This window comes from Oncorhynchus masou, chromosome 10 (genome assembly GCF_036934945.1).
Source record: "Oncorhynchus masou masou isolate Uvic2021 chromosome 10, UVic_Omas_1.1, whole genome shotgun sequence".
Lineage (NCBI taxonomy): Eukaryota > Metazoa > Chordata > Actinopteri > Salmoniformes > Salmonidae > Oncorhynchus > Oncorhynchus masou.
The window spans coordinates 52530873-52544578 of record NC_088221.1 but is presented as its reverse complement, the minus strand read 5'-3'; the positions used below and the strand labels follow the sequence as shown (position 1 = coordinate 52544578).

Genomic DNA, 13706 nt, shown 5'->3' with positions numbered 1-13706 from the left:
ATGCTACACTAAGGCAGAGATTGTCGAGTGTAGGGCTTTCGGAGCATGCAGTTGCATGGTTTGCTAACTATCTGTCTGATAATACTCAGTGCACTCAATTTGATGGGCTTATGTCTTTTTAATTGTCTGTCTTCAATGGTGTGCCCCAAGGCTCTGTACTTGGTCCTCTCTTATTCACTATTTATATAAATGATTGACAAAAATGTCTAAAATGCACAACTTCATTTTTATGCTGATGATACTGTTATTTACCGTTGTGCCTCGTCTCTTACAAAAGCTTTCCAGAACTTGCAAACTGCTTTTTATACTGTTCAACATACCTTGTGTCAATTGAAGCTTATCCTCAATACTGCCAAAACTAAACTAATGGTGTTTTCTAATGCAAGAAATAGACCTCTGAACCTTTCACCTATTAGTACCTGTCAGGGCAAGGAGATTGAGGTTGTAACCTCATAAATATCTTGGAATTTTAATTGATGACGGCCTCTTTTAAACTGCATATTCAACAACTTACAAAATAATTGAAGCTGAAATTGGGATTTTATTTTAGGAATAAGGCCTGTTTTTCTTTTGAAGCCAGAAGGAGGCTCGTATCAGCTACATTTATGCCTTTACTAGACTATGGGGATATTTTATATATGAATGCTTCCACTCAGTGTTTGAGATCAATTGACACTCTTTACCATGGCACTTTGAGATTTATTTTAAACTGCAAAACCCTTACGCACCACTGCACTTTGTATACCAGGGTTGGCTAGCATTCTCTAGTCACTCACTCGTAGGCTCAGTCACTGGTATACTTTTATTTACAAAGCCATTTTGGGTTTACTACCTTTTTATATGGCCATTTTTATTGTTCAGAAATGTGGTGGGTACTCTGTTCGTTCACTGGACTAACTGTTCCAAATGTCAGAACTGAATTTATTAAAAGGGCTTTTATGTACTCTGCGCCATCGTCTTGGAACGCCTTATAAAATACATGGAATACTTGTAAACTGGAATAACTTGTTCCGATTGGTATTTTTAAATCACTGATGAAGGATTTTGAGGGTGATTCTCTGAGCTGTCAATGTTTTTAATTTGCTGTTTTTGATTTTGTTATACTCTTATGAATTCAATGGATTTTATTAAATTACTTGTAGTTTTTCATGTCTGTCTAATTTTGTAATGACTATGTGCTGCCCATCTTGGCCAGGACGCTCTTGAAAAAGAGATTTTAAATCTCAATGAGCCCTTCCTGGTTAAATAAAGGTTAAATAAAATAAAATGTTATTCGTAAAGATTGAAAAAAGCAATGGGCCTAGACAGCTGCCCTGGGGAATTCCTGATTCTACCTGGATTATGTTAGAGAGGCTTCCATTAAGAACACCCTCTGTGTTCTGTTAGACAGGTAACTCTTTATCCACAATATAGCCATAACAGATTTGGTCCCGTTTCAGTAGTAATGAAATCATAATTTATTGACTACCTGAAAGTCTACAATTGTTATAGGAGTAATTAAAAAATGCTAATACTGGATCTGAGTACATCAAAAAGGTCATATATCTGTACCGGTATACCATCAAGCCCTGGTGTTTATCCAGACTGAAAAATTATAATTGCCTCAAAAAAACAAAGAAAAAGTTAATCCTCTCAGTTGGCCTTCACACAGGTCTTTCTGTAAATGTGTTAATCCTACATTATTATTAGGAAATACATCCTTACAGATATCATTCAGCGAAAAAGGAGACAAAAGAAAACATGTTTAAAATATTTTTGCTTCCCCTTTAAAATTATTGTTTTGTATTGTTAGTTATACTGCACTGTTGGAGCTAGATACATAAGCATATCGCTGCACCTGCGATAACATCTGCAAAATATGTTTACGAGACCAATAACATTTGATTTGACTCTGTTGTGCCCACCAGGAGGCAAGGTTAAGTTGATTAGTAATGACACATTTCAGGAATGTTCTGCCTGTTTGTTCAGCAACCCTCACAATGCAGCCTGTTACTGAGGCCCAGTAGAGCGCTCCATATAGGCCCTTTGTCCCACTGAATCCCTCAAATACACACTCCTCTGTCTCAGGTCTTTCCCTCAGTCACTCGCTCTTACCCTCAGGCTCTCTGTTCCTCTCCTAACCCACCGTCCTCCCTGGCCATGCTGTCTGACCTCTCTCCTCCCCCACCGTCCTCTCTGACCTCTCCTCCCCCACCGTGCTGTCTGACCTCTCCTACTGCTCATCTGAAGGTCAATCCAGTGTAACTGCTCCAAATGGGTTTAATGATTGATAAAATAATTACATTACCCTGTCTGTCCAGGCGCGGTAATTACATTACCCTGTCTGTCCAGGCGCGGTAATTACATTACCCTGGCTGTCCAGGCGCGGTAATTACATTACCCTGTCTGTCCAGGCGCGGTAATTACATTACCCTGTCTGTCCAGGCGCGGTAATTACATTACCCTGGCTGTCCAGGCGCGGTAATTACATTACCCTGGCTGTCCAGGCGCGGTAATTACATTACCCTGGCTGTCCAGGCGCGGTAATTACATTACCCTGGCTGTCCAATCTTTCTTTCTGAACAATCTTCCCTACCTTCAGGTTATCTACAGCACAGCAAGAGGACCTGTCCCTCCCTACCTTCAGGCTATACTCCAACACTACACCCTAACCCGAGCACTCCGTTCTGCCACCTCAGGTCTCTTGGCCCTCCCACCCCTGCAGAAGAGCAGCCCCAACTCAGCCCAGTACAACCTATTATCTGTCCTGGAATCCCAATGATGGAACAGCAGAGTCCATGCTCATCTTCCGAAAACATCTGAAACAGTATCCTAAATAATCCTCCTCCTCACCTCGACCGTCACATGTTCACTGTCACACAGTTCACATAGCTTACTAGAGGAGCATCCCACCATGGGATTGAACCACAGAGACCGTGCTGAACACTTGTTCCATGACGCTACAGTTAAACTATAAGAGTGGGTTCCTCTAAACTACGAGCTGGGCTCTTTCTGATACACTCAGCCCCTCCAACAATGCCATTATTCTACAAACTTGGAGAACACAGGAAAGCTTGGGGAGAGAAAGAAGACGTGAGAAAGAATTCTACGTTTAGGTGACTCAGTCTTCCTGACAAGCTCCCGACCCCATCCCCTGCCCCAGTCCCCCTGGTAGATGACCACAGGTCCACATCCAGGACAACTCCAGCCACTACATGGCTAGTCACAGAGGCTAGGAACCACTAGCTATCCTCCCACCACATAACCCTCAGGGCTGAAGGGAACACCACACAACTATTAGCTGAGATCATCTGCCTCGTCACTCAGCATGTCTGCTCGAAAACAAGTATGATTCAACATCTGCTGCATTGATGAGAAGTGGAATTATTCAGGTATCTGAGCTGCCAAACTAACAGTCCTCATCATGTCAATGTGATGTTTCATCTTTATTTCCTGATCTGGCTCTGATGAGCCATCTTGTTATTCATCGTGTTATTAGTCTACAATCAATGGCTTTTCTCAGACCATCACAGACTCTACCTATAGAGGAAACAGAGGAAGTGGTCCTGAGCATTTGCTGGAGGACCCTGAGGAACCATCAGCCCATTTCCTGTCTCTTATATCACATCAGGAGAGCCATAGGGTGAATGTACCTCAGAGGGGAGCAGCACTGAGACAGTAGTAGACTACACGTGTCCTGGTGGGGAGCTGTAATGTAGACTACACGTGTCCTGGTGGGGAGCTGTGATGTAGACTACACGTGTCCTGGTGGGGAGCTGTAATGTAGACTACACGTGTCCTGGTGGGGAGCTGTGATGTAGACTACACGTGTCCTGGTGGGGAGCTGTGATGTAGACTACACGTGTCCTGGTGGGGAGCTGTGATGTAGACTACACGTGTCCTGGTGGGGAGCTGTGATGTAGACTACACGTGTCCTGGTGGGGAGCTGTGATGTAGACTACACGTGTCCTGGTGGGGAGCTGTAATGTAGACTACACGTGTCCTGGTGGGGAGCTGTAATGTAGACTACACGTGTCCTGGTGGGGAGCTGTAATGTAGACTACACGTGTCCTGGTGGGGAGCTGTAATGTAGACTACACGTGTCCTGGTGGGGAGCTGTAATGTAGACTACACGTGTCCTGGTGGGGAGCTGTAATGTAGACTACACGTGTCCTGGTGGGGAGCTGTAATGTAGACTACACGTGTCCTGGTGGGGAGCTGTAATGTAGACTACACGTGTCCTGGTGGGGAGCTGTAATGTAGACTACACGTGTCCTGGTGGGGAGCTGTAATGTAGACTACACGTGTCCTGGTGGGGAGCTGTAATGTAGACTACACGTGTCCTGGTGGGGAGCTGTAATGTAGACTACACGTGTCCTGGTGGGGAGCTGTAATGTAGACTACACGTGTCCTGGTGGGGAGCTGTAATGTAGACTACACGTGTCCTGGTGGGGAGCTGTAATGTAGACTACACGTGTCCTGGTGGGGAGCTGTAATGTAGACTACACGTGTCCTGGTGGGGAGCTGTAATGTAGACTACACGTGTCCTGGTGGGGAGCTGTAATGTAGACTACACGTGTCCTGGTGGGGAGCTGTAATGTAGACTACACGTGTCCTGGTGGGGAGCTGTAATGTAGACTACACGTGTCCTGGTGGGGAGCTGTAATGTAGACTACACGTGTCCTGGTGGGGAGCTGTAATGTAGACTACACGTGTCCTGGTGGGGAGCTGTAATGTAGACTACATGTGTCCTGGTGGGGAGCTGTAATGTAGACTACATGTGTCCTGGTGGGGAGCTGTAATGTAGACTACAAGTGTCCTGGTGGGGAGCTGTAATGTAGACTACAAGTGTCCTGGTGGGGAGCTGTAATGTAGACTACAAGTGTCCTGGTGGGGAGCTGTAATGTAGACTACAAGTGTCCTGGTGGGGAGCTGTAATGTAGACTACAAGTGTCCTGGTGGGGAGCTGTAATGTAGACTACAAGTGTCCTGGTGGGGAGCTGTAATGTAGACTACATGTGTCCTGGTGGGGAGCTGTAATGTAGACTACATGTGTCCTGGTGGGGAGCTGTAATGTAGACTACATGTGTCCTGGTGGGGAGCTGTAATGTAGACTACATGTGTCCTGGTGGGGAGCTGTAATGTAGACTACATGTGTCCTGTTGGGGAGCTGTGATGTAGACTACATGTGTCCTGGTGCGGAGCTGTAATGTAGACTACATGTGTCCTGGTGGGGAGCTGTAATGTAGACTACATGTGTCCTGGTGGGGAGCTGTAATGTAGACTACATGTGTCCTGTTGGGGAGCTGTAATGTAGACTAGATGTGTCCTGGTGCGGAGCTGTAATGTAGACTACATCTGTCCTGGTGGGGAGCTGTGATGTCACTTCCCTTCTGTTATAGTACATCTCCTGCAAAAACAAACAAGACACGAAACTCAAAGAACAAACAGTGCCGTCACACGTCTGGTAGTGCCGTCACACAGCCAATTATTTACTTCACTGCAAAGACATTCACAGCTGGTTTATATATCACTTGGGTATAAGCTGCTGATTGTGGGATGTTTGCTATGCTAGCCCATTCAGAAACAATGATAGTTGAATACAGCTGGAATAGAACTTGCATTAGAAACAGGAGTCTGAGTAGAGAGGAGAAAAATATAGCACTCTAACCAACCGTCCATCTTCCAGATGAAAATCAATGCTGTTGTGTCAATATGAACAGTGTAGGCCCACTAGTGTACCACTACTAAATAATATGCCAAATGAACATGCATTCTGTTCCGGTAGAGTGCAGTTCAACTCGTTCTCCCAGTCCCTCTAAGCAGCAGAGCAGGAAGCCTCCCAACAGCTGCTAGACCAACAGGGCTGCTAATGCTATCGGGCTGCTGCTCGACGTCCAACAGGGCTGCTAATGCTATCGGGCTGCTGCTAGTCGTCCAACAGGGCTGCTAATGCTATCGGGCTGCTGCTAGACGTCCAACAGGGCTGCTAATGCTATCGGGCTGCTGCTAGACGTCCAACAGGGCTGCTAATGCTATCGGGCTGCTGCTCGACGTCCAACAGGGCTGCTAATGCTATCGGGCTGCTGCTAGACTCACAACAGGGCTGCTAATGCTATCGGGATGCTGATAGACGTCCAACAGGGCTGCTAATGCTATCGGGCTACTGCTAGACTCACAACAGGGCTGCTAGAAGTGGGTGACTGGCTGCAGGGCCGGGGGAGGGGCAGCAGCTCCTCCATCTACAGTCATCACTGCATAGGAAAATAAGGGCATGTCTAAGTCCAATGAGAGCGAGAACGCAGGAGAGCGAGGACAAGGAGAGAGAGACAGGAGAGACAGCAAGGACAAGGAGAGAGAGAGACCATTGCTGCTTGCAGAGCTCCACCAGACCAGGAAGTGACACACAGAGAACAGGAAGGAAAAGGAAACAGCTGGACAGACATAGATTCTGGTTCCACTGGCTTCTAATCAAAGCTCACATCCACTACAAGACCATGGTACTTGCTCACAGAGCAACAAGAGGAACTGCCCCTCCCTAACTTCAGACTATGCCCAACACAAGCAGTCCATTCTGCCACCTCTGGTCTATTGTCCCACCCCTACGGGAGGGCAGCTCCAGCTCAGCCTAAGCTCTTCTCTGTCCTGGAAAATCATGGTGGAACCATCTTCCCCCTGAAGCTAGGACAAAAGTCCCTGTCCATCTTCCCCCTGAAGCTAGGACAAGAGTCCCTGTCCATCTTCCCCCTGAAGCTAGGACAGCAGAGTCCCTGCCCATCTTCCCCCTGAAACTAGGACAGCAGAGTCCCTGCCCATCTTCCCCCTGAAACTAGGACAGCAGAGTCCCTGCCCATCTTCCCCCTGAAACTAGGACAGCAGAGTCCCTGCCCATCTTCCCCCTGAAGCTAGGACAGCAGAGTCCCTGCCCATCTTCTGAAAACATCTGAAACGCTACCACTTCAAATAGCATCTTAAATAATTCCACAGCACCAGGTCATCACCCCCACTCCAAAAAAGCCATTGGTGAACTAACACTCGTACTTGACCTCGCTGAGGAAAATGTACTGACTGATGTGTGGTTTACCACCGAGCTACCTGGACATGAATGCACTGAAGAGCAAGTTGCTCTGGATAAAAGAGCCTCTCCTAAATGACTAAAACAAAAACATTTAAAATGGTTCCACTCCTGACAAACACAGACAGACCACCATCAGGATAACATCAAACAGACCATCAGGATGGACAACACACACAGACAGACCACATCAGGATGGACAACACACACAGACCATCAGGATGGACAACACACAGACCATCAGGATGGACAACACACAGACAGACCACCATCAGGATGGACAACAGACAGACAAACACACAGACAGATGTTTTCTATTGTGTTATTGACTGTACGTTTGTTAATTCCATGTGTAACTCTGTTGTTTTTGTTGCACTTCTTTGCTTTATCTTGGCCAGAGTGAAGTTGTAAATGAGAACTTACCTAGCCTACCTGGTTAAATAAAGGGTTAGGGTTTTATTTATATTTATATATATATTTATATATATATAAAACAAATAAACATAAATATATCAAGACCATTTCAAGGACAGCTTTTTTCCATCTACGTAACATTGCAAAAATCAGAAACTTTGTCCAAAAATTATGCAGAAAAATTAATCCATGCTTTTGTCACTTCTAGGTTAGACTACTGCAATGCTCTACTCTCCGGCTACCCGGATAAAGCACTAAATAAACTTCAGTTCGTGATAAATATGGCTGCTAGAATCCTGACTAGAACCAAAAAAATTGATCATATTACTCCAGTGCAAGCCTCCCTACACTGGCTTCCTGTCAAAGCAAGGGCTGATTTCAAGGTTTTACTGCTAACCTACAAAGCATTACATGGGCTTGCTCCTACCTATCTCTCTGATTTGGTCCTGCCGTACATACCTACACGTACGCGACGGTCACAAGACGCAAGCCTCCAAATTGTCCCTAGAATTTCTAAGCAAACAGCTGGAGGCAGGGCTTTCTCCTATAGAGCTCCATTTTTATGGAACGGTCTGCCGACCCATGTCAGAGACTCAAACTCGGTCTCAACCTTTAAGTCTTTATTGAAGACGCATCTCTTCAGTGGGTCATATGATTGAGTGTAGTCTGGCCCAGGAGTGGGAAGGTGAACGGAAAGGCTCTGGAGCAACGAACCGCCCTTGCTGTCTCTGCCTGGCCGGTTCCCCTCTTTCCACTGGGATTCTCTGCCTCTAACCCTATTACAGGGGCTGAGTCACTGGCTTACTGGGGCTCTCTCATACCGTCCCTGGGAGGGGTGCGTCACCTGAGTGGGTTGAGTCACTGATGTGATCATCCTGTCTATACTCAGCCTTGTCTCAGGATGGTAAGTTGGTGGTTGAAGATATCCCTCTAGTGGTGTGGGGGCTGTGCTTTGGCAAAGTGGGTGGGGTTATATCCTTCCTGTTTGGCCCTGTCCGGAGGTGTCCTCGGATGGGGCCACAGTGTCTCCTGACCCCTCCTGTCTCAGCCTCCAGTATTTATGCTGCAGTAGTTTATGTGTCGGGGGGCTAGGGTCAGTTTGTTATATCTGGAGTACTTCTCCTGTCCTATTGGGTGTCCTGTGTGAATTTAAGTGTGCCCTAGGACCATGCCCCAGGACAACCTGACATGATGACTCCTTGCTGTCCCCAGTCCACCTGGCAGTGCTGCTGCTCCAGTTTCAACTCTTCTGCCTTATTGTTATTGGACCATGCTGGTCATTTATGAACATTTGAACATCTTGGCCATGTTCTGTTATAATCTCCACCCGGCACAGCCAGAAGAGGACTGGCCACCCCACTTAGCCAGGTTCCTCTAGGTTTCTTCCTAGGTTTTGGCCTTTCTAGGGAGTTTTTCCTAGCCACCGTGCTTCTACACCTGCATTGCTTTCTGTTTGGGGTTTTAGGCTGGGTTTCTGTACAGCACTTTGAGATATCAGCTGATGTACGAAGGGCTATATAAATAAATTTGATTTGAAATAAATACCTGGTTAAATAAAGGTGAAATAAAAAAATAAACAGTAACACCCTTAGACCCGACCAGAAAAAGTCCCTCTGCTCTACTGACACCATCACACAGTCTAATCAGATAATAATCTATAGGTCACTACTGACACCATCACACAGTCTAATCAGATTGAGGCTCTGCTGAAACCATCACTAGTCCTCAGTCTAATCAGATAATAATATATAGGTCACTGCTAAGGCTCTGCATGGCCTAATACAGCTGCTCACTTCATAATGTTGAGTCTTGCTAAGTATCCCGTCACAAATGGCACCCTATTCCCTATATAGTGCACTACATTTGACCAGAGCCATATGGCCCCTGGTCAAAAGTAGTGCACTTCATAGGGAGCAAGGTGCCATTTGTGACATGCTAGGACTTCAGTCCCACTGCTGGAACAATCTGCAGATTTGGTTGAAATTGGATGAAGCAGCAGCACTCAGACAGTGTCGGATATTGGTTGAAGACCTGGTAGCTGAGAGATGTCGATGACTTGTGTATTTCAACTGTTTCTAGTATCCTATAAAAATGTGGAAATTGTCAAATGCATTGCTCCCTTGTAAAAAAAGTTTTTTAAAAGACCTTAGTCTCAATGGGACTATAAAGGTCAAATAAAGACATTTGATACCCATTTCCTGATACATGGAGTCCTGCAGGGCAGTTTAGAGTGGCTCAGTGGTTCCGTTTCTAAATTAATCCCTCTTCTCTTTTCAACACCAGCTACTAGATTAATCTGACTTTGAGTAAAGGTGGAATCAGGGGTTTGATCTTCCGGACTGAGGGGGGAGGTTGAAGAGTGTACAGTCAGCAGCACACTGATCAGCTATAACAGGACCAAGGTTGAGTGTCTGTTTATATTTGAGCATCAAGTGTTGGTGCATTCATCCCATGTAGACAGGAGGTATTGAGGAAGTTACTGACTCACTGCATCCTTCAGATGGCTCAGAGTAATGCCTCGATCACACCAGGGGCATCATTGCATTTCGTCGGTTGTGGCACCGCCTGGGATCAAACCCAGGTCTGCAGTGACGCCTCAAGCACTGCAATGGCACTGGGGAGGCCCGCTTCACTACTTTTCTGCCAACGCACAGATAGCCTTAAACGTTGTGATTGGCCACACCTTCACTTTCTGATGGCACCTTCGTTACAGGTTCTGCATTGTCGGTAGGACACTTTAGAAAGAGTAATGAACTTCAATACTGTGCCCACTGAAGAAAAACTGATTCTTATAGAGTTGGAAGGCTATTCAAACAGCCTAAAGCAGAGTTGGTGCTATCTGATCATCAATAGTGTCATTCAACCTTAATATTGAAATGGATTGTCTGACTTTGGCATTCTGTGTGTGTGTATATAAACCACTGGTTTTACATGTAATACCCACAATGCAATACGGTGGTCCTCTTTTCCATGTCTTCCTCATCATACTTTTGCATAAACAAATTGGGGAAAGAAAAACATCCATGTCACAAGAATATTAGTTAGCTACATGACATTAATCAGGGCGCGTGTCAGACAGCTGCGGTTTAAATTATTAATAATAATTAAATACTAGCCTATTTTATGACTTTGGGATCTCTTCCTTTTAACTTTCCCAAATGTAATTTGGACAAATTCCAAAATAAATCCCATTCCTCTCGGCCGACACCTAGTCCTCATAAACGAGTTTGACGACTGAGCACTCTGTTCAAAATATTAATCACAAAAAGTACTTTCATCGATTGGACTTGATTTGTGTGTGGAATAGGCTACTTCTGATCTCAATTTTAGCAGATAATTATCTGTAAAGCCAAAGAGCAGCGTCGTTCCACACGTAGCTGTCCGCGGTAGTTGATGTGTGCGGGGACGGGAGTCGCCTACCTTCCGACAGTTCCAGCTCCAACTCCGCCAGCTTCTCCCGGACCTCCACCGGCAGTGACATGGCGATAGCCGGGCTCGGTTCCAACATCATTAGTAATCCGGTAGAATTCCTCTCAGCCATGATGTTCCGGTCCGAGTGGGCCGAGACTCCCCGTCGAGGGACGGAGTGATGTTCAGCCGGTTGCCTGGTGTAACGTTAGCAGGCGGGTGGTGGCTACTGCAGACAGATGTGCGGAAAAGCCCTACATCACCCTGGCACAGACTGGCATTAGCTCGTTAGCTAACCCTGCTAGACACATTCCTAAAGTAACGTTGATGCTAAATCACCAAACAGTTACGAATTCGGTTGATCTGGACAGAGGTGTATTTCCTAATCCACGGTGTCTGCGTCGAGCGGATTTGAACCGGTAACTCATCCATCTCTGGTGCACAGCACCGCCGCCATTGCATTATAGTAACAGCAGCCCGAAGCACGTTCACGGTGTCTGGCGCGTCATGGGGAACATGCATGCTCACCTACATACCGGGACGTTTTGCATATTGGCTACACATTGTTCCTGCATCACATGTAAAACCATGGAGAGGGGGGGAATAACATCAGACAGTCGACAGGACTTCTTGGACAAAACCTCTGAGAAATCAGACTGATTGACACCAGATGAGCTGCTGACACCGAAGTTAACCTGGACAGCCATCTAGCGGTGTGGTGCAGTTTAACGTTCTTCTTCTTCGATGAGGTTTAACGGTGGTTGGCATCCAACAAATGTTGCATTACCGCCACTCACTAGACTGGAGTATAACTCCCTTCCACGTTGCTTGAAAATTAACATGAATAAATCAACAAATACCCTACCATCTAACCCTACACTAAAACCCCCCACCCTACTCCACTATTTAAATACCCTACCATCTAACCCTACACTCACTACAAACCCCCTACCCTACTCCACTATATAAAAACTCTACCATCTAACCCTACACTAAAACCCCCCAACCTACTCCACTATTTAAATACCCTACCATCTAACCCTACACTAAAACCCCTTACTCTACTCCACTATTTAAATACCCTATCATCTAACCCTACACTCACTAACAACCCCCCACCCTACTCCACTATTTAAATACCCTACCATCTAACCCTACACTAAAGCCCCCCACCCTACTCAACTATTTAAATACCCTACCATCTAACCCTACACTCACTACAAATCCCCACCCTACTCCACTATTTAAATACCCTACACATGGAGTAAAACAAACATACAGTCAATAATACAGTAGAAACAAGTATATATACGATGTGAGCAAATGAGGTGAGATAAGGGAGGTAAAGGCAAAAAAAAGGCCATGGTGGCAAAGTAAATACAATATAGCAAGTAAAACACTGGAATGCTAGATTTGCAGTGGAAGAATGGGCAAAGTAGAAATAAAAATAATGGTGTGCAAAGGAGCAAAATAAATAAATAAATAAAATAAATACAGTAGGGAAAGAGGTAGTTGTTTGGGCTAAATTATAGATGGGCTATGTACAGGTGCAGTAATATGTGAGCTGCTCTGACAGCTGGTGCTTAAAACTAGTGAGGGAGATAAATGTTTCCAGTTTCAGAGATTTTTGTAGTTCGTTCCAGTCATTGGCAGCAGAGAACTGGAAGGAGAGGTGGCCAAAGAAAGAATTGGTTTTGCGGGTGACCAGAGAGATATACCCGCTAGAGCGCATGCTACAGGTGGGTGATGCTATGGTGACCAGCTACCATACACTTACTAGAAATGTCACGACTTCGGCGGAAGTCAGTCCTTGTTCAGGCGGCGTTCGGTGGTCCACGCCACCAGCCTTCTAGCCATCGCCAATCCACTTTTAATTTTCCATTTGTTTTGTCCTTGACTTACACACCCGGTTTCAATCCCCCAATTGCTTGTTCATTATTTAACCCTTTGTTCCCCCATGTTTGTTTGTGAGTGATTGTTTATTGTATTGTGGTCCGTATTTGTGGCCTTTGATTTTTTGACGTGTATTGTGATTATTGTTGAGTAAAATTGCGTACATTACTCATATCAGCTGTCCTGCGCATGACTCATCTACACCGTCGAGGAGCGCGTCCAGCAGCACGCGACCATGTTGCAACGTCTGGGCAACGTCATGGATCGCGTGCTGCAGACGATGGATAGATGGGAGAGAGAAGGAGGTCTTCTAATGCCTTCACCAACCCCACTACAGCAGGCCCCACTGTCCACCCCTCCTTCATCAGGTCCCAGCGGGATTCAGCTCGCGCTCATGAGGGGACAGCTGCAGGATGCCAGTGGAGCTCTACCTGTCGACCGTTGGAACTCTACCTGGAGCTCCTCCAGCTGGAGCTCTACCTGTCGACCGTCCACCCGGCTCCTTCGGGATGTGAGAGCATATCCGCCCTCGTCTCCTGCCTCTCAGGCAAAGCCCTGGAGTGGGACAACGCCTTACGGAGTGAGGGAGACACAGCGTTGGACCATTACGCAGAGATCACCCGCCGCTTAAGGGCAGTTTTCGACCACCTGCCTGAGGGTCGAGCGTTGGGTGAACATTGGGAGTTGGCCTGCCGAGACACCACCCTCACGTTGGACCAGCTGGTGGACCTGTCCACCTGGGTGGACAACCTAGTGGCTACCCGCGTACGTCCGGATCGGGGCCTGTCAGTTCCATCCCCCAGCAACTCCGCTCCGACGCCCATGGAGCTGGGAGGTGGTGTAATTAGGGCGACCGGAGAAGGGGCCATTCCCTGCACCATCTGTGGCCGCCAAGGGCACACTGCTGGTCGGTGTTGGGGGGGTTCCTCAGGGAGTC

General features: G+C 46.5%; 1 protein-coding gene across 6 annotated transcripts in view; it reads right to left on the bottom strand.

Annotated features, from left to right (window-relative positions):
- The window catches only part of dip2a (disco-interacting protein 2 homolog A), a 238573-nt gene extending 227055 nt beyond the window's left edge, over nt 1-11518 (bottom strand). For 5 of the 6 annotated variants that reach the window (XM_064976987.1, XM_064976988.1, XM_064976991.1 and 2 more), the window contains exon 1: nt 10889-11518. In XM_064976987.1, coding sequence (XP_064833059.1) covers nt 10889-11009 — 121 coding nt within the window. In that variant the 5' untranslated portion in view covers nt 11010-11518. Of the gene's footprint in view, nt 1-10412; nt 10456-10888 lie in introns of all 6 variants that reach the window. The other variant, XM_064976990.1, reaches the window with a different exon arrangement.
- Nucleotides 11519-13706: the final 2188 nt, after the last annotated feature.